This window comes from Arachis ipaensis, chromosome B3 (genome assembly GCF_059453495.1).
Source record: "Arachis ipaensis isolate K30076 ecotype BB chromosome B3, ASM5945349v1, whole genome shotgun sequence".
NCBI lineage: Eukaryota > Viridiplantae > Streptophyta > Magnoliopsida > Fabales > Fabaceae > Arachis > Arachis ipaensis.
In genome coordinates, this window is record NC_142438.1 from 15,662,261 (window position 1) to 15,688,374 (window position 26,114).

General features: G+C 32.2%; 1 protein-coding gene across 2 annotated transcripts; it reads left to right on the forward strand.

The window, feature by feature from the left end:
* Window positions 1-1,557: 1,557 nt before the first annotated feature.
* On the forward strand, window positions 1,558-25,436 carry LOC107632583 (fatty acyl-CoA reductase 3-like). Of its 2 annotated transcripts, none has more exons than XM_088509163.1 (10): window positions 1,558-1,694; window positions 1,836-1,939; window positions 3,417-3,619; window positions 3,858-3,958; window positions 5,042-5,234; window positions 5,399-5,560; window positions 12,369-12,450; window positions 23,622-23,894; window positions 24,346-24,473; window positions 25,178-25,436. In XM_088509163.1, the coding sequence occupies exons 1-10, from the start codon at window positions 1,616-1,618 to the stop codon at window positions 25,338-25,340; spliced, it is 1,488 nt and encodes a 495-aa protein (XP_088365289.1). In that variant the 5' UTR covers window positions 1,558-1,615; the 3' UTR covers window positions 25,341-25,436. The 2 variants fall into 2 exon arrangements, with proteins under 2 accessions (XP_088365289.1, XP_088365290.1); XM_088509164.1 differs by having other exon boundaries at window positions 1,567-1,694; window positions 3,441-3,619.
* Window positions 25,437-26,114: the final 678 nt, after the last annotated feature.

Here is a 26,114-nt window from a genome sequence, read left to right on the forward strand (position 1 = left end):
AGAGAAAAATATACCATATTTTTGTAGAAAGAATTATATTGTTGTATATCATATCTCAACTTCACAGATAATATGAATAAAATTAAAAACGTATACTCTCTATTTTAATTTTACAGTTACTGTCATAATATCAATGAAATTGATCAGAAAATTAAAAAATAATGATATGAACAAATAAGCTACACAATACAGTTTGTATTATTTTTAACAATTTATTGATATTAACAAAAATACTAATAAAAAATATTTTTATTCGAGTTCAAATAAAATACAAAAAATAATAAGATTAGAAATTTTTTTTTTGTTTTTAGTTTAAATTTTACAAAATATATATTTTTATAAATTTATAAATTTAAAATAGAGTGGTTAACGATTTTTTAAAATTAATTAAAAATCATCTTTTAATTCATTATTGATATTTAAGAAATCATTATTAGAACTTTTAATATTTAAAAAAATTAATATAAACTATAACTTACATGGTATAGACTGTCAAACTAGAATTTTTTAGAATAACGTAGTCAAAACGTTTGTCATATACTTCATTTCACTAATTGAATGATGATTCCATTGATGTAATGTTTTAATTATTGTTTAAACTATTTATTGTATAGATTTAGTTGGTCTCTTTATATATACTTTGTTAGAATTATCTATTATTCTAACTTTAAAAACTTTCATGTTTTAACTCTTATGTTATCTCTGAAAACTATATTTTATATTTGGTAATGTATAATTTTTATATGCTAATTATAAAAAATTAAGTGGGCCTAACTTATTTTAAAATCTAGCTCAAAAAATAAAAATTATCTCACACTTTTAAGAAATATCAAATTTTTTATTTTAGCTAATATCATTACAAGAGATACGTCGAATAGCGACGATTTTTTTAGGAATTAGTAGGGGTTTTTAACCACCGCAAAACAGAATTCTAGCGGTTTCACAAACGTCACCTAGTAGGGAGTGGAGATTCACAACCGCAACTAGTTTGATCAATAGATTTTAAAAAAAATTGTGGCGGTTTTAAAACCGCCGCAAATTTATGTAGGTTTTTTTTTTAAAATGTGACAATTTTGAATCGCTACAATTTCATACAAGAACTTAAAAAAAAAACTAATTAACTACTCAAATGGTTTATACCATTTTTCTTTACAATAACCTATTTTCTTTATATCATATTTATTAAATTTGAAATATTAATATATAAAATTTAATACAAACGAATCAAATAATGATTTTTAATAAATTTTGAAATAATTGTTACTTATTCTATTTTAAATTCATAATTACGTTTGTTAAAATACAAATTTTTCATAATTTAAATTAAACTAAAACCCAGAATTTAAATTAAAAAAACCCCGAAAATCACACTCCATGAAAAGCCAATTATGAATTAGCAGAAGAATTGTAATGAATGACGTTTGTTAGTTGTTACGGATGCATAGTTAGGACCAATGGGTGCTTTGAATGCATTTTATTTCTGCGTCACCACATCTCATCACATACGTTTCTCTCTCTCTCTCTCTATATATATATTCGCTCGATCTCGTTTCTCTTATCGCATCTCACACCTCATTATTTCTGCCTCTTATAAGTTATCTAAAAATAATATATAATGGAGTTAGGAAGCATAGTGCAGTTCCTTGAGGACAAGTCCATCTTACTCACGGGTGCTACTGGCTTCCTTGCAAAAAGTATATTGTTTCTTGCTTATATATAATTTTATAGTAGTTCATTATAGTGTATGTAGTGGATAGGAAATTAAAAAATATAGTAGTTCATTTTATAGTACATTATTTCATGTATGTGTATGTGTTTGATTTTTTTTTTCGCAGTCTTTGTGGAGAAGATACTTAGAGTCCAACCAAATGTGAAAAAATTATATCTTCTTTTGAGAACCACGGATACTAAATCTACCGAGCATCGTTTGCATCATGAGGTAAATAAATTGAGGACGCTGTGTGCATCTTAATTATATATAATTAAGTCCCATAAGTTATTATTAACAAAATACATTCTCATCACTATTCACGCACTTTCTTGCATTTTTTTTTATAATAATCAAACTGAATTTATAATTATAAAAAGTTATTCATATTTATAATGGGTGATATATAATAGCTAATATTCATAAGTCCATTTGTTGCTTATATTTTAGTGCAATAATATATATATATACACACACGCAAGAAGGAATAACCTAATTAGTCTCCTATACAAAGTTGTGACACTAAGGGAATTAAACGCAAGAAAATTTATTTGAACAATCGAACTCCAAATTTTATTTCCACATTAATATTGATGTTATTAACCATAAACTTTATCCTCAATTAAATATTATAGTTGAATTCTTTTGAAGAAATATTAACACATACATGTTATGAAAATGATTAAGGGAAAATCAAAGAAAATTTTGATGAAAAATAAATAAATGAAATTTAATAATTATATATTTAAAATAAAGTACTATTTTTAAACTTTGGTGTCGGATCCTGCGAGGGAGATAATGGACTATTTGTATAATGTGTACAATGGGCTATTGAGTTACAAAATGAACATCTCCTATACTATCTAGAATAACCATCAGAGTACTATAGATAATAACCATCCCCTATACTATGGATCTAGCGCTCTAATACCATGTCATGATACCAGCCATCTCAAAAGCTTCAACTGATGAGAAAAGATAACACTAATGGTTATATCTCTAATACTCCATAAACCTCCATTGTACACATTGTACAAATACTCCATTGGCTCCTCGTACTTTTCCTTACAATAATAAAAAGTGTAACCATAAACACCATAATTGTTAAACTTGTATTCATAAGCATAAGCATCATACGCCTCCAAATAAATATACATAAAGAAAAAGTATTGATTAAACTTCATCAAGACAAAAGAAAACAAATTGTTAAATTTGTATTCATATACAGAAGCATATTCGTCACATAGTATTTCGAACACCATGGTTTCCAAACTCCATAAAAGTCTCACCTAATAATATGTATATATTTTCACTAATAAACTTTTAGATTCTATGGTTAATTATATAAGTATATTTTTTATTCTTTGAAGTCTATGAAAAATTTTAAAAATATTTCTAAGTTTTATTTTATTTCAATTTTATTTCAAAAATTTTCGATTTGTATCAAATATATTTCTGGCGGTTAAATTTTCAAAAAATTTAAAATCAATAATTCAGCAACAATTTCGTAAGAAGAACTTTTAACATAAATAAATCAGACATAGTTATCATATATTGTTGCTGAATTGGTCTTAAATTTTTTAAAAATTTAACTGTCAAAAATATATTTGATACAAATTAAAAATTTTAAAAATAAAATTAAAGTAAAATAAAATTTTTAAAAAAAATTTAAGAATAAAAAATATATTTTATCCTTTAAAATATGTAGATAATAGGAAAGGACTTGTTCAAGGTTCTGAAGAAAACCCTCGGAGCAAACTTCGATTCCTTTGTATCAGAAAAGTTGAGTGTGGTGGCTGGTGACATTTCTCAAGAGAACTTGGATTTGAAAGACTCCATTTTAAGGGATGAGATTTACAGTCAAACTGATGTTATTGTTAATATAGCTGCAACAACTAAATTTGATGAAAGGTACACGTACAATAAATAGTAATGTTAAAGAGACAAAAAAAAAATAGAATTTATTTTATTTAATATTTATTAATTATTATAAAAATTAATAAATACTAAATAAAATAAGTTTTGTCTGATTTTGATTAGTTATTTTTTGTTATCAAATATATATATATATTTTTTTGAAAAAAATTGACTCTCTCACAGGATTTTTTATATAGTTAGTAAGTTTTTTTCATTGTGTTAATAAATACAGATATGATGTGGCAATGGGTATAAATACATTAGGAGTTCAGAATATCTTGAGCTTCGCCCATCAATGTAATAAACTCAAGATGCTTGTCCACATCTCAACAGGTTAGAATGTACATATGCATGTTATAATGATGATATTTTAGAATGTACAAAAGATATTATGCTTGTCCACGTCTCAACAGGTTAGAATGTACAAAAGATAAATTAAATATTGCCATATGCCCATATATACTACTATATATTATGCGAGAATTAGAGGTGATAAAAACAAGTTAGGCTAGTATTCATTTTTATTTTTTAATAAACCAAGTTTTTAATGTAACTAATTGATCTAAATCTACCAAAACTGCAATTTATTGTGATTTTTTTTATCTTTATAGAGAAATACGTAGAAATATACCTATGTTTAAATTTAAAAAAAAAAATTTATGACATAATATTAGAATTTTTATGATTTAAAACTCTAAATTTCAATTTTTATTTAAACTCAATAGAAAAAGAACAAATTTCAACATATGACAAAATAAAACGAAGAAAAAGAAAGTATATACAAAAAATTTAAACAAATTAAAAAGAAATTTCTATTCAAAGAACTCTATTGAAATATAAACATTTATATACCTCTTTCTATCCATTTAAACTTTTAGAAAATATAATTTCGTGACAATTTTAGATAATGTTTTAAAGATTTGTTTATGTTAGAATTTTTTTTTTTTTTTGCTCTTTCCTTTCTCATTCAGACATATAAAGTTTTGTGTACTCATTTTTTTATTAATATTAATGAAATATATACTTTTCTAACACAAAAAATAAATAAATTATTTTATATTAATTGAATAATAATATCAAAATAAACGGAAAAATTAAAAATAGTATATGATTAAGTACGTAGTATTAGTGCAATAAAGTAATAGAGAGTAAATAAAAAAGAGAAAGAGAAAGAGGAGTAACATAAAATTACAATTTTCAACAAAAGCTATAATTTGATATAAAAAAAGGAGTATAGTTTTTATAGCCAAATAAAAATATGAACATTGCTATTTATGAACTTGTATAACTTAGGGAATCTCAATAAAATATTATGAGTCACAATTATTATTATTATTATTATTATTATTATTATTATTATTATTATTATTATTATTATTATTATTATTATTATTATTATTATTGCTTGTTTGTTAGCTTATGTATGTGGTGAGAAAGAAGGAGTGATATTAGAAGATCCACAGCACATGGGTGTGTCACTGAATGGAGTGCCTGGATTGGACATTGAAATGGAAATGAAATTGGTGCAACAACAATTGAATCAGCTTCAGCAGAAAGGAGCCACCCAACATGAAATTAAACTTGCCATGAAGGACTTGGGCATCAAAAGGTGTGTGCACATATTCATAATATTCATTTAAAGCATCTTTTTGTTACATAAAATTTAAACTCTAGCCATTAAAAGTATGCGATAAAAAATAGTCTTAACTTCGTTTCTTATTGTTATTAGTAGCTCTATTCTTTTCACTGAGAATTATATTTAATTAATTACAGAGCAACTTTGTATGGATGGCCAAATACATACGTCTTTACAAAAGCAATGGGCGAAATGCTTTTAGAAACTTCAAAAAGAAACATGCCTATTATTATTATACGTCCTACGATAATCACCAGCACTTATAGAGAACCTTTTTCTGGTTGGATAGAAGGTGTAAGGTACAACATATCACATTGCACAAACTTAAGAATTTTATTACGTGAATAAAGTATAATTATTGTCTTTAAAATTTATCAAAAATTTTTAAAATATTTTTAAAATTTATTTTATTTTAATTTTATTTTAAAAAAATTTAATGTATCAAATATATTACTGTCATCTTAGAATTAATTTAATAATAATTTATGATAACTATGTCTAGTTTATTTGTGTTAAAGTTGAAAATTATTCTTATGAAATTATTGTTAAATTGATCCTAAATTTTTTGAAGAATTAATTGACAAAAGTGTAATTGATATAAATAAAAAAATTTTTAGATAAAATTAAAATAAAATAAAATTTAAGAATATTTTAAAATTTTTTAGCAAAATCTAAAAACAAAAAATTTAATTTACCCTTATTATATTTTGCATTAGAATTAAGTGGAATTTATTATGAAACGAAATATCTTTTTCGATGAAAGGTATCAGGAACTTGTGGTGTGTGATAGAAAGATTCATATCTGAGAGGGAGAGTGAGTAGTGAAGCAGAGTTTTAAGAATAGAGAGAGGAAGAAGAACGTGACCTGAATCCATTTCAAATGTGTAATTGGTAAAGTGAGTGTACAATGAGTGAGTGAGTGAGTCATTTTATACTTACAAAGGGAAGTCCTTCTAGAAGGGTATGGAAGTGTTAACTTGTAACTAACTACTGAACTGAATTACTAGCTACTAATTGAATTGCTAACTTCTAACTAACTTCTCTTAAACAGAAAAATTTTCTAATCACTTTTAGCTGACTCAGCAGTAATGCGATAACAACAATAGGCTTAAGACACTCCTATCATAATCTCCACTTTCTTTTTTTTCAAAATTCTTCTACAAGAACAATACACATGAGAGTAAACATTTGCACTCCCTTTAGGTGTTGCTGCTAATTCTGGTTTCTTGACTAGCTTGTTGATCACCACTCTCCATTTTAACAATATTCAGCCTGGACCTGAACTGCAAGAATTTTTTTGAAGGTACTATTTTTTTCAGAACATCAGCTACCTGAATGATTCCTGGAATATGGCTGATTCTGACATTTTTGTTGTTTACATAACCTCTTACAAAGTGAAGGTTTATTTCAAAGTATTTGGACTTTGAGTGAAGGATTGGATTGGCTGTTAATAGTACTGCACTCAGATTGTCACAGTACATTAGTGGTGCTTCTCTTAAGGGACACTGTAATTCAACTATAAAATTCTTTATCCATAGTAACTCTGCCACCAGGTCAGCCAATCTTCTATATTCTGCTTATGTACTGGACCTCGCAACTGCAGTTTGTTTCTTTGATGCCCACGAAATCAAATTTCTACCAAGGAACACGCAGTACCCGCTTGTAGACTTCCTGTCATCTGGATCTCCAGCCCAATCTGAATCACTATATGTAGTGATTTGCATAGAGTTTTCTCGCTTCAGGTGCAGTCCATAGTGTCTTGTGCCACTGAGATATCTCAGGATCCTCTTTACCATTCTCCAGTGAACATCCAAAGGAGCTTGAACAAATTGTGCCATTTTGTTGACACTGTAAGAGATTTCTGGCCTAGTTTGTAAGGTCCCATATCGGTTGGAGAGGGGAACGAAGCATGCCTTATAAGGGTGTGGATACCTCTCCCTAGCATGACGCGTTTTGACGAGTGAGTGTGGGGGGTTTCGGCTATCATCCCTATCGTCAAAGGCAAAACCGTGAGGCCTTGTGTGCAAAAGCGGACAATATCGTGCTAGCGGGTGGTCTGGGCTTTTACAAATGGTATCAGAGCCAGAGTCCGGATCGATGTGCCAGCGAGGGCGCTGGGCTCTCTTAGGGGGGGGGTGGATTGTAAGGTCCCATATCAGTTGGAGAGGGGAACGAAGCATGCCTTATAAAGGTGTGGATACCTCTCCCTAGCATGACGCGTTTTGACGAGTGAGTGTGGGGGGTTTCGGCTATCATCCCTATCGTCAAAGGCAAAACCGTGAGGCCTTGTGTGCAAAAGCAGACAATATTGTGCTAGCGGGTGGTCTGGACTTTTACATAGTTACTGAAGGCTTCCAATTACGGACCTATATAGCTGAGGATTTGCAAATTGTGGCCCACCAAAAGCTAAAAATATTACAGTTGAAGGCAATGGGGTGTGGTAGCTTGTGCAACCACTCATGCCAGCTTTCTTTAGAATTTCACCAATGTACTTCTACTGTGATAAGAGCAAACCACCAGCTTTAGATCTTTCAACCTAAATGTTAAGGAAGTAATGAAGACTCCCCATGTCTTTGCGAGCAAATTTTGTATTCAGTTGCTCAATTGTTTCTTTTACCAGCTTCTCTGATTCACCTGTGATGATTATATCATCCACGTACACTAGTATATAGGTCTTTATGCCATCAACATTTCTCAAGAAAATTGAGATATCAGACTTTGTTGCTTGAAAGCCAATTTCACCTAGTCCAGTTGCCAGGTTGTGATATCACTCTCTTAGGGCTTGTTTTAACCCATAGAGAGCCTTGTTCAGTTTGCATACTAAGGATGAATCACTAGTTTCATACCCTTTGGGCTGTTTCATATATACTTCATCTACCAATTCTCTATGCAGAAATGCGTTGTTCACATCTAGCTGCCTTATCACCCAAGACTTTGCCAAGGCCATTGACAGAAGTAGCCTGATAGAGGTTGGTTTTACCACTGGACTGTATGTCTCAGTGAAGTCAAAACCAGGCTTTTGTGCAAACCCTTGTGCTACTAGCCTGGCTTTTTGTAGGGACACATCTGCATTGTACTTGATCCTAAATACCCACCTGCTTCCAATTGCTTCTCTATTGGGGTGGAGAGTGACCAATTCCCAGGTTTTGTTCTTCATTAGCGCTTCATATTCTGTGTCCATTGCTGCTTTCCATTCGGGTATGCTGAGAGCTTGTTGTACACTCTTTGGTTCTACACTTGCTTGAAAGGCCTTTGATTTGAACACTCCTGCTTTGCTTCTGGTGACCATCGGATGTGAGTTCCTTGACACTGTTTGATTAGGTTCCAGGTCTGAAATTGGCAACATAATTTCTATGTCATTTATTGGAATTGGGATGGGAGTTGCTGATGTTGCTGCCGGCCCTGTTGAGGTGTAGTTGCTCTAAGGTTAGGTTGTTGTTGTGCTATTTGGACTGAGCTTCCAGTTACTGAAATTTGTTGGATTGCATTTCTAGGAGAGTTTGTTGTTGCTACTTCTGAAATCTGTTGAGCTGAATCTGAACTATCTTGAATTGAAGCTGTCCTGGTGACTTCACTGAGCTTTGAAATTTTTGGAAAACTTGGAGTTGGAGTTGAGGTCTCTGAGTCTTGTCTGTTGCTGGCTACTTCTTTTGCTTCTTGAAAAGGGAATCTTTCTTCAAAAAAATACTACATTCGGAGTTGTGATGATTTTTCCTTGTTGAGTGAGGCATTTGTAGCCTTTCCGGACTGAATCATATCCAATGAAGGTGCACAGAGAGAATCTGAAATTGAGCTTGTGCTTGTTGTAAGGCCTTTGATGGGAAAAGCATAGGCACCCAAATACCCTGAGATTCTCATAGGTTGGTTTCTTTCCAAGAAAATTTTCTATTGGTGACTGCCCTTCCAACACAGGTGTAGGTAGTAAGTTGATTAGTTTTGCTGCTGTAGCAAAGGCTTCACCCCAGAATTTTGTAGGCATTGAGGCTGCTGCTAGTAAGGTTAGCCCCATTTCAACCACATGTTTGTGTTTCCTTTTAGCTGAGCCGTTTTGTTCGTGCACATGAGGGCATGAGAACCTGTGTATGATTCCCCTTTCCTGTAAGATTTTAGACAAACTCATATACTCAGCAGCATTATCACTTTGTATCACCTTTAGTTTTGTGTTTAATTGCAATTCAACCATTCGTTAAAAGTGATTAAAAACTGATTTTAGTTGAGCTCTAGACTTAATGAGATAAAGCCAAGTGGACTTTGAGAATGCATCAATGAAATTCACAAAGTACCAATTTCCATTATTGTCAGACATAGGGGCTGGACCCCCGATATCTGTATATACAAGTTGTAAGGGTTGTGTACACATTGTTTGTGAGGTTGAAAAGGGCAACTGATGGGACTTCCCAATGCAACAAGCTAGACAATCTATTTTATTACTGGCTGAAAAAAAAATTACAACAGTTGCTCAGAGCTTTTGACAAAACAATTCGGCTAGGGTGTCCTAATCTGGCATGCCATATTAGGAGACTGTTCTTGTTATTTAGAATGGTCACATGAGCTTCTGGTGGTGTGTGTGCAGCAAAATTGACAAATTTATAGAGGCCTTTATCGACCTTCCCTTGAAGCACAATTTCTTTGGTTTCCTGTGATTTAACACAACATTTATTAGCATGAAATTCAAAGAATTGGTGGACACTCATTAAGTTTTTCGTAATTTCAGGCACAAACAGAATTTTCCTCAACTTAAATAGCTTAGAGCTCAAATCAGATTTAAAACACGAATTACCAACTGAATTGATTTGCAAACCTGATCCATCTCCAATGACAATTTGTTCATCTCCTACATATTCTTCTTTCTCAACCAAATTTTGTTCATCATGTGTCACGCGATGCGTGGCGCCTAAGTCCGGATACCAATTTGGATCCTGGATGGTGGCAGGTGCAGCTAGTACTTTACTGAAATTAGCTGCAGGTTGGCTGATCTGGTTGCTGTAATCCTCTTCATACTGATCCTCACTATACCTGTATCAACATGTCTTTGTTGTGTGTCCTATTTCATCACACACTTGACATTGTGGCTTTTCATACTGTGGTCTTGTATTGATGAAATTCCTTGCACCACCACCATTTGCTTTACCTCTTTCGTGCTGTCCTCTTCTATATTCATTTCTTTCATTGTACTATTCTTGCATACCTCTTCCACCACTGTATAATTCTTGCATCATTCTTCCATCAGTGTATGAATTTCTGCCTCCTCTGAACCTACTGCCTCTGCCTCGGAAGCCACCCCTGAAGCCTCCTCTCATTTGCTGACTTTGTCCATATTGATAGTGCTGAGCTAAATTAGCTTGCACAAGTGTTTCTGACCTTCTAAACCTTGCTAACATGCTTTCATGTGAAAGAAGTAATGCTTCTAATTCGCCTACAGGTATACTTTGAGATCTTGATGTTGTTAACACTGAGATTATCAGTGATGAGTATTCTTCAGTTAGTCCATTTAGTATTGCATTTACATGGTCACTCTCCTTCACAGATTCACCTACAGAAGCTAGTGCATCTATTGTTCCTTTTATTACCAAGACATATTCAGTGATATAGACACCAATTTGAATAGTATTCAGCTTATTCTTTAACTGCATTACCTTGGCTTTGATTTGAGAAGAGAAGTGATCTTCGAGCCTCTACCAAACCTGCCATGTGTATACACATCCAACCAACCTTGTTGTAAACGGTTTGCTCATTGAAGCTAATAGCCATGACTTGAGGAGTGCATCTTGCCTTTTTCACTTCTGAAACTCAGGATTTGCTGTGCCAGTTCCACCATTCTCAGACACTAGAAACTGCTGAGGTATTCCTTCTTCTGTGATGTGATTCAGCATGTCATTACCTTCAATCGTTGACTCTGCCTGATCTTTCTACTGTAGGAAGTTGTCCTCATCCAATTTCATCGAGATCGGAGTTGCTGTGAACCCTTGCGCCATGGTGATTGAATCTTGCTGCTGAGCAGGCTTGATTTTCATGAATTTTATGGAAGCTGTAGTACCAAAAGCTCTGATACCATGAAAGGTATCAGGAACTTGTGGTGTGTGATAGAAAGATTCAGATCTGAGAGGGAGAGTGAGTAGTGAAGCTGAGTTTGAAGAACAGAGAGAGAGAAAAAAGAACGTGACCTGAATCTATTTCAAATGTGTAATTGGTAAAGTGAGTGTACAGTGAGTGAGTGAGTCGTTTTATACTTACAAAGGGAAGTCCTTCTAGAAGGGTATGGAAGTGTTAACTTGTAACTAACTACTGAACTGAATTACTAGCTGCTAACTGAATTGCTAACTTCTAACTAACTTCTCTTAAACAGAAAAACTAACTTCCTAATCTCTTTTAGCTGACTCAGCAATAATGCAATAACAGCAACAGGCTTAAAACACTCCTATCATTCGAAATAAAGTTTAAATTATGACTAGATCCTCGAGGTGGCTCATTATATTCATAACTTTTACTATTTTAGTTTCTAAAATTCAAAATTATTTATACTAGTTCTCGAGATTAAGTTCTCGACACCATATTGGTTCATGGACTCTTTCTAGTACTAATTAGTGAATTAAGTGCTGAATTAACTTTGACTTGCCACGCTGGATATATGGTTAAATAGTGTCGTTTCATTTTGGCATTTAAACAAGACAAAAAAAAGAAAAAGAATAAGAGTTTATATGAGATGCAAATCATTATATCTCACTTCATTTTCCAAAATGATATTGTTTTTGCCTTATTTAAGAACTAAAACGAAAAGACGCTAGATAATCATATGTTTAGAGTAGCCAAGTTAGAGCTAGCTCAACAATCCGTTCATTGATTCAATGTTGAAAAGAATCTAGGGACGAATATAGTGTCTGAAACTGAATCTTAGGAATCAGTATAGTGAATTTTGAATTTGAGACGATGAAAATAGTAAAAGTCATGAATCTCAAAAACTACTACAAAAAAAATGTAGTCTTAAATTATATAATAAGTTTCTTCTTTCACTTTCCGGTAACTCAAAATTTATATTACCTTAAATCTTATGTCTATTTTATGCATTATTCATTATCTTGGCTCTTGAGACATTTTTATTACATGCAGAACCATAGACAGTGTTGCTGTTGCGTATGGTAAAGGAACATTAACATGCTTTCCTGGAGATATTCATGGAGTATCCGATGTGGTGAGTCACTAAACAAAGCCTTTCTTCTTAATTAGAAAATGAAGTCTAGAGCATTAGAGTAGCTAATAAATGTCTAAATTTGAATTAATCCTATTCTCCAAGACTCAAAATTAAGTAGATAAAAAAATTTTATATTATAATTTATAACTCTTTAGACTTTTCTAACATTGATGTATTTAATTTGAACGTAAAACGTTTTATACCTTCAACGATATAAAGTTATCTCGTAAATAAAATAGTTTGACTAAGAATTAGAGTCAATTTTTTTTACTAATATCAATTTTTTATTATTTTTTATTTTAATTTAAAATTTTAAACCTTAAAGTTGTAAATTCCAATCCGTCTGAAAAATGAGAGTATACAACTAATAATTTTTTACAAATTAAAAAAAAGGGTTAATAATCTAATTAAAAATTATTTCTTTCCTATACTTATTTGTAATTATTTTCTTTTATATAATTTTTAAGGTTCTGAAAATCGAACCGGTCATCGAACTGTTCTAGTGATTAGTTTACTGGTTTATTGGTCCAACCAGTTCAACCGTGATTCAACCGAAATAACCGTTTTATAATAAAATAATAAATAAAATATAAATAAACACACCAAGATTAACAAAAATCAACTATATTTAACTAAGATTAACAAAATTTTCGAACATAATTTTAACAAGGTAAATTAACAGAATTTTCAAACTAATTTTAACAAGTTCAACACAATGATTAATAGCAAAAAAAAAGCTAGCATTGTCAACTCTCCAATTGCTCAATAACCTCCTTTCCTTCCCAACACCTTCAGAGTAATCTCTAGCTCATCCCACACTAAGTTATATCCATTAGAAATTATCAAACTACATTCATTTTGTATGCCAAAAAGTTTTAACATGGAAAGCTTTATTGCAAGAATGTAAGTCGGTGTGCAGGTCCTCAAACAGCTAATCAATACAAACATTCAAGTAAAAAGAAAGACAACACAGCAACAACACAACAAAAAATCAAAGGAACATTTAAAACACAGCAACAACACAACATCTATAGGAATATTTAAAACAAAGCAACAAAGAAAGAAATATCTAAGAATCAGCATTGTTGAGAACAATAACTTGAACGTGTATGCTTAAAGAATCAAAGGCTAAGTTTCAATGGGAAACTGAAGAACAGCCAAACGAAGGAAACTTCAATAACAGCTTAAACCAAAATTCACAATCCCTTTAAATTGAAGCAGCAAGTAACTTGAGAACTAAAGCAAGGTTAACAAGGTTAAGCAATGAACTAAATTAACGTAATTTTAACAAAGATTAACTGAAATAAATCAACTAATTATTCAATGATTCAATCCAAAATAAGAAAACAGTATAATACACCACAGGAGCAGAGCTAATTAAGATTTAAATTTCAATCTGAGTAGCACTAACCGAATCCAAAAAAAAAAAATAAATATTCCAGCAGAATCTCAAAAAATCATTTAATAATACTTCAAATGGGTGTTGACCCGTATACGAATGGTGTTGCTGAATGAAATGATGTAGAACCAACAATTAATCATACTTCAAGAAATAACAGCAAGGTTTAGAAGTTAGAACTAACAATTAATCATACTTCAACAATTATTATTACAACAAATTAGGTTTATACAAATTAGTGGAAGACAAAGAAGAATGCAGAGCTGGCGGTGACAGGAACAGTGGCTGGGGTGGAAGGGTCGAACAGAGTTGGCGCCGGCAGGAAAACACTCGCGACGGCAATTGGCGCTGACGGTGGCTGCGATTTTGACGGCTGAAAGGAAAGCTTGTTGTGCGAACAGAAAGCTGGCACCACGGGTCTGTGCAGGTGAGTGACTTCCACAGACCTTGCAAATGGCGGTGGCTGGACGGAGGTTGCGTCGGAAGCTCGCGGGGGAGACTGAACGTGGTGAGACCGTGAGAGCGAGAGGTGAGAATGGAGGGAGGGGAGGCTCGAGAGTGGGTGTGTGCAGTGTGGGTGTCTGGGTGAAAGAGTCTTAGGGTTCCATTTGGGGGCCAAGCAAAACGCGTTTTTCACTTTTTTGGCAAAATTAAAAAACCGGTCAGGTCACGGTTCGGTTCGATCGACCGGTTCTCAGCCGGTTTGACGGTCTAACTTCGGTTTTTAAATTGGACGGTTTTGTTTATTGTCCAAACTGTGTTTACTAACGATTCCCGGTTCGACCAGCCGATTCGTATCGGTTTTCAGAACATTGATAATTCCATATCTCTTTTAATGATATCCTTTAATTAACTTATATTAACCATTATTTCACAATTTGTTAAAAGAAATTTTCTATTCAAAATAATATAACTTATTTAGAGTTATATATGTAATTTTAAAAGCACATCTAAGATAGTATTTGTGAAAAAAAAATATATTATTTTTTAACATAAAATATTTAACTTGAATATTAATGATTTTAATTTTAAAATATATAAACTAATTTGAAAAAATAATAAAAATCTGAAGTGATTACTTTAAAAGAAGTAAAAGAAGAAATAGAGAGAAAGAAAATGAAAAAGACTAGAAACCGAGCTAATTGAATAACTAGGATTTGCAAGTTGGCAATGGTAGGTGTTACGGACTATTACAAGTCCAGCCCAACTAGTCGCCGGGTCGGGGCACCACCCCTGACCCAAGCTCAAATTATCCCTCACAAAGAAAATCCAATGGGTCGGTTCCTAACACCTGACCCGGTTGGCACCCGACTTTACCACCTGCACGACCCAGCGCACCACGCCTAGAAAATCGGTCGGTTCGGTCTCCTCGAGGCAACACCCGAGGCTCCAACCCGAAGTCCGAAATGACCTGCTCCTCCCACGTGGACAGGGACAGCTCACAAGCATCTTGGCCAGTGGGCTAGGTCATTCATCGGCCCACCCAGCACAGTATATAAGGGGAGAGGTCAGCACTCCTCCCGAGGTACACATTACCTTACCTAATTTGGCTATCATTTCGTATGGACACTGACTTGATCGTCGGAATGTCTTTGCAGGTGGCCACCCTCTCTCGTCCATTCTACCATCGGTTTCGCTAGCCTCTAGCTCTAGACCAGAAACCCGCTCCAAGCCACTTCAAGGTCTCACTCTCTCATCCCTTTATTATTATCCGACCCGTCGAACACCCGAGATCATCTAGTGATGAACAGTAGATTTAGTTAGTGCCTCAACAATTTGATCAGTGTCAGGGATGTGAATTACATGCAGACTTGCAGAGTCTTCTTCTAGATTTTGTCTCAAATCAATTGAATATCTAACTAAAAATATTTGGTTCGATTATGTCGTATAGAGTTTGCAATTAGAAAAACTGTACTCATATTATTATAGAATATTGTAGGTGTTGTCTAGCCTTAATACAAAATTATTCAAAATACATAGTTTGTTGATTAATTTTATCGAGCTATCTCCCTCGCTCTTTATGATTGGTATCAAGTTAACTTAAATATTTTATAGTTGAATTATTAGCATCCAAAATATTCATGGTTACTTGATATCTCATGATAATTTATTAAAAGAGAAACAATAATATTAACATTGAGTTTGATGTAAACACAAAAACAAAAAAAAGCTATTCATACATTAAAATTAGAATTAGTCACCAATATATTTATGTATAAACATATGTATAATTTAATTTATTTTTAATATGTATTTATATTTTAATATATATTTATTGGTGATGCTAGATAGCCAAAGAATAATTACAATATAAAAATATTATATAAAATTCCTATTTTCTTGATAAACAAATGACATACACTTTTTTATCATTCACCCTCTTTATCACCCACCTATTTGGAGTCATTAATGTTCTTTCTAAAATTAATTTTAATTTCTCCTAAATCAAATCCCTAACATCTCTCAATCACATTATTATCCATTAAAATGTAATTTTTTTGCAAAAATTATGAAGATTAAATTAAAAAATTTTAACAACTTCTAATATACAATTCATATTTTACATATAGACTATTAAAAAATAAAAAATAAAATATAAACAACGCGCCCTTTTTCTTATGCTATAGGTAAGGAATGAAAGGCAACGAGCTAAACCCAGTAGTTTGTAGGAAGTAACCTCTCCCCTCCCAAAATTAAAAAATAAATTTTTAAAAATAATTATTAATTCGTCATATTAAAATTAATAAATAAAAATATTAAAATAATTAAAATTATGATTTATTAGTTCATATATAAGATCATTTAAAAAATACAATAAGATACATAGTTTAAAATTTAGTAATATTAATTGAAAAAAATCTCATGTTCTAAACTGTTCAAACTGTGATGTTGATGATTTGATGAACCAGAAGAAATTAAGAGAGGAGAGGGAGAAAAATAAGTTCTTCTCATTGTTGAAGAGAATGAAAAAATTTTCTTAGAAAATATTTGTTGAGTTATTACACCTTATATACTATGTACTCTTTATGTACTCTTATTAAAAAAAATAATTACAATGGTAAGCCTATTATTGATTAAAAAAATAATCTAGGTACCCTCCTGCAAGTTAGAATTGTGTAAATCTAACAACCCTAGCTTAAAAACATTAGCAAGAAAGGGACCTGGTGGCAGAGCTTTGGTAAGAAAATTAGCAAGTTGATCTTTGAAACGAACTGGCATAAGATGAATGAGACCAGACAAATACTTTTCACGAACAATGTGGCAGTCCACTTCAATGTGTTTGGTTCTTTCATGAAAGATGGGATTATTGGCAATGTGAATGGCTGACTGGTTGTCACAGAATAGAGTGATAGACTTTTGAAGTGGCAAACCAATAAAATCCATTAAGAAAGATAACCAACTAGCTTCACAGATGGCAACAACAAGAGACCTATATTCAACTTCTGCAGAGGACTTGGCAACTGTGTTTGCTTCTTACTCTTCCAGCTAATGAGAGAGTTCCAAGCATGAAGCAATAACCGGAAACGGAGCGACGAGTATCGGCACAGGTAGCCCAGTCAGCGTCGGCAAATCCAGTAAGATGTAGATTTGAAGTAGAAGAGAAGAAGAGACCAGTTGCAGGTCGGCCTTTTAAATATCGGAGTACGCGAAAAGCAGCCTGTATGTGAGAAGTGGTTGCACAGTCCAAAAATTGGCTCAAACGTCCCACAGCATAAGAGATATTGGGTCTAGTGTTTGTGAGGTAAAGGAGTCGGCCGATGAGCTGTCTGTAAACGGTGTTGTCTAGTAAAATGGTACCTGATTCCTTTGAGAGTTTCTGACTATAATCAAATGGGGGTAGAGAGGGGCTTGCAATCTAGATAACCAAAATCCTTGAGAAGGTCCATGGTGTACTTCCGCTGATAAATGTGAATTCTAGAGTTAGAGCATGCTACTTCCATTCCTAAGAAGTATTTAAGATCACCAAGATCCTTTATTTTGAATTTGTCATCCAAATTTTGCTTGATGGAATTGATTTCACCAATGTCATTCCCGGTTAAAACCAAGTCATCAACATATACTAGAATGGCAGTAAAGTTTTCAGATTATTTCTTGATGAAGAGTGAATGATCATAAAAAAACTACTTATAACCAGCATCCACAAGAGTCTGAGTGAGCTTAATGTTCCATTGCCTGCTTTCTTGCTTAAGCCCATATAGAGACTTTTACAATTTACAAACCAAATCTGGTTGTGACAAACCCAAACCGGCTGGTATCTTCATATAAACTTCCTTGTCTAAATCTCCATGAAGGAAGGCAGTGTTGACGTCTAGCTGTTTCAAATGCCATTTCTTTGCCGCTGCTAATGCTAACATTACTCGTAGGGTAGTCATGTTGACAACTGGACTAAAAGTATCACCATAATCTACTCCTTGCACTTGACTGAATCCTTTTGCAACTAGCCTCGCTTTGTGCCTCTCTATAGTGCCATCGGGATTGAATTTTACCCGAAAAACCCATTTGCAACCTACAGCCTTCTTGTTTTTTGGGAGTTCAGTCTTCTGTTATGATCTAGAGCTGTCAATTCATTTTGTATTGCCTTTCTCCAACATTTATGTGCAGCTGCTTCCTCATAAGTGTTAGGTTCTGGATTTGAGGTGATGGCTAGAGAAAATGACTTATATTTTGGGGTTAGTTTATCATATGACAAGTGTTGTGAGATAAGATATAAAGAGTTAGAGTTGGCAAAGTTGCTAGAAAGAGCTGTGTGGGTTATCATACAATGATAGTCCTTCAAATAAGCAGGCGGTTTCTTAACTCTTTCAGATTTTCTAGTAATGCAGTCATGTGTGATGTCAGAGTGTTGTGATGCAGGTGCATTATTAGTGTGTGGTGTGGTAATGGGTGCAATGGTGTGTGAGAAAATTGGTGAGTGCATTGAGCTTAAAAAATGTTCATTTGAATTTGTGAGTGTGGTATGTGTGGGTGATTGCAAATGATGTGTGGATGGTGTATCATATTGAAAAAGATCAATGCATTGTGGAGTACGGGTGGGTACCATAGAAATGTCAGTGCTAGTGGAATTTAAAAATAGAAAATGAGTTTCATAAAAAGTTACATTTCTGAATATGAAAATTTTCTTTGATTTTAAATCAATAAGTCGAAAACCTTTGTTCCTAATTTAAAACCAAGAAAAGCTGTTTTTCTGGCTCTTGGGTCTAATTTTGTTCTTGAATTTGTTGATGTGGAGGCATATGCAAGAGAATCAACTACTCTTAAATATAAAAGGTCAAGTAAGTTACCATACAAAAGCTTGTAAGGACTAGCATTATCCAGGTTTGTGCTGGGCAGCCTATTAATTAGGTGAATGGCGTGAGCAACTGCGTATTGCCAAAAACAATGTGAAATTTCTAATTGAAATAGCCGTACTCTAGCAATACCTAAAATGTGCTGGTGTTTTCTCTTTATAATCCCGTTTTGCTCTAGTGTTTCTACACAAGAAGTGTGGTGTAAAATTTCAGTTGATGCAAAAAAGGATTTTAGAGTGAACTCTGTCCCATTGTCAGTCCTTATACACTTAACTTGTTTTTCAAATTGTACTCTGACAAAATTAATAACCAATTGTGATGCTTCAGATTTGGTTTTCATAAAAAAAATTCAAGTGAATCTGCTCTTGCCATCCACCACAGTCAAAAAAAATACCTATGTCCTTCATTAGAAGGGACAGAAATAGGACCCCAAATATCCATATGAACTAAGTCAAAACAATCTTTTATTTCAGTTGTACTAAGATTAAAAGAAAATTTTCTTTTGTTTTGCAAAATGACATGAATCACAAGGAAATTTTGAAGCAATACAATCTATAAAAGGATAATACTTCTTCAAAAAAATCAATTTATGCATGGGTATGTGTCCTAATCTAAGATGCCAAATGTTGTTGTGCTCACTGTGTGAAGGTGTCGTGGGATGAGTAGTAGTCGTAGTTGCCGCCAATGAAGCTTGCTTTATTGGAAGAGGGGGAAAGTGAGAGAATTCTGATTCTCTACTCATTGTATATAACCCTTCTATACACTCAACAATGCCAATCATCTTTGATGTGGATCGATCTTATATCTCACAACACTTATCATTGATTAACAGTTGACAATATAAGTTTGAGGTTAACTTTGACACAGAGATCAGTTTAAAATCAAAAGAAGGAATGTATAAAACATTTTTGAGAAAAAATTTTTAGAGGATGTGATTGTGCCAATGATGGTGCTAACAGTTTTGGTCCCATTTGGCAATATCACATTGATTGGAGCAATATTTTGAAAGCTTGCAAAATCTTTTAAGTCAAAAGTCACATGATCTGTTGCACCGGAGTCAATGACCTATAATGCAGACTTTTGAGTGAGAATACTCATAATTTTTGCATTAAAATGTAATGCAATGGTTTTACTTGGAGTGGAAGTTCTGAATGGAATTAGTCAAAATTTGGTTTGCATTATGAGGTTGTTGCTGCACACTTTTATCTTTGATCAACCCTAATAAGACAAATCTTTGCTCTGGAGTGAACCCAGATCTTGATATTCTAGTGTTCTCTTTGAGACAATTGAGCTGAAATTATTTGTCACTGAGTATATCATCATTCCCCTCAGTGATCATGTGATTGATGGTGATGTTATGTTGCTGCCGTTGATAAAAATGGGAGGAGTATCCATGCTTCTTATAGCATACATATTCTGTGTGGCCTTGCTTGTTACAATGAGCGCATGCCAATGTAGCTCCACGACCTCTACAATGGGAGGATCTGTTTACCATGTTCGCCATTTTGAGAAATCAATGAATCACAGAGTAATAAGGATTCAGATCTTCTTCCTTCCAACTCGTTGATCAGAACAGCTATGTTTACCAAGAAAAAATCTTGCGAAATAGCCTCTTATCAAACTCTATTGGATGAGTTTGAAGGAAGAGGTAAGAATGGGGGAAAGAAAATGTCGAAAAAAAAATTAGGGATAGAAAGAAAATGGTAAAATTGGATTGGATCTTAATTCACAATTTTTTTTTATTCACAGCTTGGTTGTTCTCCACGCTCACCGCACCATGAAGAAAATCTCATGTTCTAAGCTATTCAAGTTGTGATGTTGATGATTTGATGAACCAGAAGGGATTAAAAGAGGGAGAAAAATAAGTTCTTCTTATTGTTGAAGAGAATGAAAAAATTCCCTTAGAAAATATTTGTTGAGTTATTACACCTTATATACTATGTACTATTTATGTACTTACTAAAAAAAATAATTACAATGGTAAGCCTATTATTGATAAAAAAATAATCTAGGTAATATTAACGGATAAGTATTTTTTTCGTCCCCAAGGTCTGGGGTCGAAATCAAAATCGTCCCCGACCTTTTTTTTTATTAAAATCATCCTCAACGTTCAAAAACGCTTTAAAATCATCCTTTTCCGAATTTTTGGACCAAAATACCCTCATCATCATCATTCTCCTCTTCACCTTCCTCACCACCACCACCACCACCACCACCAAACAGCAACAACCCCTTCACCCCACTCCCTCACCGTAACACCCCCCTCCCACCCCCCACTCCCCACTCCCTCACCGTAACCACCCCCCCACCCCCTCACCCACCGTAACCCTCCCCACCCCTCACCCCTCACCCCCACCCACCATAACCCCCCCCACCCCTTACCCCCTCACCCACCGTAACCCTCCCCACCCCTTACCCCCTCATCGTAACCCCCCACCCCCTCACCCCACTCCCTCACCATAACCTCCAACCCCCTTCCTCATGCCCCTCCTCTCTTCATGGTCATCATCATCATCATCAACAGATTTCATCAACAACAACAAATTTCATCAAAAATCCAGAAATTCAAATTTTAGCAACAACAAATTTCATCAAAAATCCAGTTCACAGAAGAAGAAGAAAAAGAAGAAGCAGAAAGCAGAAAGCAAAAGCAGAAAAGCAGAGGCGGCGGCGGGTTGGACACAGGGCGGCGGCGGGCTGGACGCGGGGCGGCGGCAGTCTTGACGCGGCGGCGGCGGGGGGCTGGACGCGGGGCGGCGGGGGGCTGGACACGCGGCGGCAGGGGTGAGGGGGTGATGGAGTGATGGTTTGGGGGTGGGTGTAGGAGGAAGGGAAATTGGGGGGGGGGAGAGGGCAGAGACGAAGAAATGGTGATGGAAGTGGGTGGGGTGGGGTTTTATTTTTTTTAATATTATTTTTAATTTTTATTAATAGTTAAGGGTAATTTGGTCCAAAAAAATAGAAAAGGACGATTTTATAACGTTTTATAACGTTGAGGATGATTTTAATAAAAAAAAAAGGTCGATGACGATTTTGATTTTGACCCCAGACCTTGAGGATGAAAAAAGTACTTATCCCTAATATTAATTATAAAAATTTATTAATTATAAACATCATATATATAAAATTATATATGAATATTATGAGTACAAAATTATAGATATATTAATATGAAATTATAGATGTTATGTGTATAAATTTATAGATGTTATAAGTAAATTTATCAATTGAATAAATTAATTTAAAAATTTGATATTTTTTTAAATTCAATTATGATAAAATTTAAAAACATTCTGTGTTAACTTGATAGTTATTTATGCAATAACTAAAAAATGATATTTGTATGGATGTAATATCTAATAAATATGAATTTAATTTTTAAATATTAGTTGGATGTAATTATGGATGTTATGCGCTTATGAATGTTATGTATATGAACTTAATTAGTATAGTATAATTATAAATACACATAAAAATACAAAATAAATAAATCAGTTTATTACCATACCTCATCAAAGTTAGTGTGATTTTTCATATTCTCGAAAATCGGTTGATTGGCAACAATTTCATCGGGTGAGTCCGTCTATTGTTCAAATTATTCTTCAATTCTTTCCAATATAGATATCATATTAAGATCGAATTCAAATGTCATATTATTTGCAATGATAAAGACGACTTTTTGTAAATTTTCTTAGTCTATCCCAATTGCGCTTATAATTGAACTAGAATCGTGATTTTTGGCCTCTGGAAAAACTATACGACCTTCATGATTCTTTTAACATTGATAAACAAAAACTATTAAACAAGACCTTTACATTTGCTAATTCCTGAAATGACGATAATAAATAAAATAAAAGAATTAAAAATCAATTACAATTAAAGTCATTTAATGAATATTATTATTACAGTTCTTTATTATTAGTAGTATTTATTGTATTCTTAAATAAAAAATTTAAATTATAAAAAATATTAAATAGTAATTATAAGAATGTTTAATAATTAGAAATATAATATTATAATTAATATCATTAATAGGTGTGGCTAATAAAAGTATGATAAGTGGATTGATAGGAAAGTGAGATAAAAAATCAAAATATTATTAAGTTATATAAATGAGGTAAATTTTGGAAAGTTTTGGTTAATTATGGCGAAAAATTTGTGGCTACCAAATTTTTTTTATATTTTATACTGATGGTTAATTTTAGTGTATACGTAGCATAATCAGATAATTTATTTAAAAAAAATAATATTAACATTGAGTTTGATGTAGACATCAAAATAAATAACAAAAATACTATTCGTACACCAAAATTAATCACTAAAATCAGCTATCAATGTATTTGTGTATAAATACATATGCAATTTAATTGATTTTCAATGTGTATTTATAGTCTAACATATATTTTAGACTAATAACTAATTTTAATAACTGATTTTGGTGTACACTTAGAATAGTCAAAAAAATAACAATGGATTTGATGCAGATACCAGGTGACATGGTGGTAAATGCAATGCTGGCGGCGATGGTGGCGCATGCAAATCAGCCCAGTGATAATATCACCATATATCATGTGGGTTCCTCTGTTAGCAATCCTATGAGATACCACAATCTCTGCAACTACATGTTCAGATATTTCACTGCAAAACCTTGGATAAATAGAAATGGAAAGCCTGTCAAAGTTAGAAAACTTATAATGTTGAATAACATGGCAACCTTTCGCACATACATGTTTATTCGTTACTTGCTGCCTCTGCAGGTTAGTTACTTCAAATCCATGTTAAAATTTCGTGATATATTTTTTTTTTTAATTTAACTAACATAAAAAATACTTTACAAGATTATTATTAATAAAAATTATTAATTTTTCTTATAAATACAAAATAGATGTATTAAAAATTTAAATATTTTATATTTTTAATACAAATATTTTTAATTTATAATTTTAATATATTTTTGGTGACTTTATAATCTTAATATATATTTTTAGAGTACAAATTAGATAAGCTCTTCTTTATTATAATGGTTACTACTCCTGACAATAAAGTTTTAATTAAATTGCGGTTCTAATTACCATTGTATTGACATCGATATTGCAAAAGTTCCAAAAATTTTATTACAATTGCAATTTAAGATATTACTTCTAAATAAACTGATTTTGGTGGTTTTAGATGACAAGATGTTTACAATAGAGTTTAAATTTATGTTAGGTACTTAATCTGGTGAATAAAGCTTTCTACAAGAATTCCCAAGAAGTATATACCGACTATTTCAGAAAGATCCATGCTGTTATACGAATGGCTGATCTTTACAAGTCTTATGTATTTTTCAATGGCATGTAAGTTAACTCTAAAGTAGTAGTTCCCAAATTAAGATTTTACGTATAGTATAGGTTGCATTTGTTTATAAATATATGAGGCACTAAACAGTAAACATATATATTATATGTTAGATATTGAATTAATATGTTTTTATTTTATATTTTTTTAATAAAAAATATAAATATTTTAACAAAAAATATCATTTATTTTTTATATTTTTTTATTATTGATAGTTTTTTTATATTAAATTTACTATAAAATAAAATACAAAAATTAATACTAATTCTTGTATCTTTGTTTTTTTGTGTCTTTTTTCTGTACTTAAAACCAAATTAAGCGCAGTCTTATGGCATAAGACTTTAACTTGGTTTACAAATTTTTTTTGGAGTGGTTATTTTAATCTCTAATCTTTGTTTAATAATTAGTTAGTTACAAATAAATTGTTCCTAAACTTACAAAGAGAGATATTATATGTAGCTTTCACTCCAATTAAAATTTCCGAAACATACAGAAATGAATTGATTTGTCTCACAGTTTGTAAAATTAGATGAGTTATTACTAACAAAGAAAGATCAAGAATTAAAATGGCCACTCAAAAAATTTGGAAAACTAATTTAAGAGTTTATTTAGTATATTATAGAAAAGTTAATTATTTAATATATTTATGTGTATATATTAATTATTCATCAACTCACAATAGCTTAGTTTATTTTCCAAACAGATTTGATAATATGAACACAGTAAAACTGTTAGCAGCGGCAAGACAAGGTATGGACTCGGAAGAAATGAATTTGTTTAACTTTGACCCAAAAGTTATTGATTGGGATGACTACTTCATCAACATCCATTTTCCTGGTGTCGTCAAGTATGCCTTCAAGTCATAATTAAACATGTTCTTTGCATTATAAAAGTTGTATGTGGCACTTTATTATATATTTTCTTATGATAGTTGAAAAATATTACTACTTACAATAAAGGATGCTTTGAGTTTTATAGACATGTAATGTGAAGATTGTGTTGTGACTATCGCAAAAAGATTTTCCAGCCTACTTTTATTTGTAACTAGTGTATGTTTTCGTACTCTGCACGGTACGGGATAATACATGAAATCAGTGACGGACATATACCAAGGGGCGAGTGGAGGTTTCGAACTCTCCCAATTTCTTTTAAAAAAAGTTAATAGTAATAAGTTATTAAGTATAATTTAATTTTTTAAAATATTATTTAATATTTAATCTAGTATAAATAAAAGTCTAGTTCAACCTAAATATTAATGATTTCTAATATCTAAAAAGTAAGTAATAATATTAAAAAAATTTGAAAAGATATACTAATACTTTTTACTTAAATAAAAATTTTCAAATCTCATAAAGTGGATCCTTTTTCTTCTTGTGACTGTCTTTTTTGATTCATTTGCTATTAATTCTCTTTGTTTCAACTGCTACAACTGAGAGATTTTTTCAGTTATGAATATTATGAAGAATAACTCAGAAATAAAATAAAAGATGAATTTCTTGCTAATTGTCTTTTAATTATATTAAAAAAATTGTTGAAAAATTTGACATAGATTCTATTATCGATGAATTTTATGATATAAAGAATCGACCACTTTGTTAGTAAAAAGTTATATATGTTATTGATCCCATGATAATATTTCT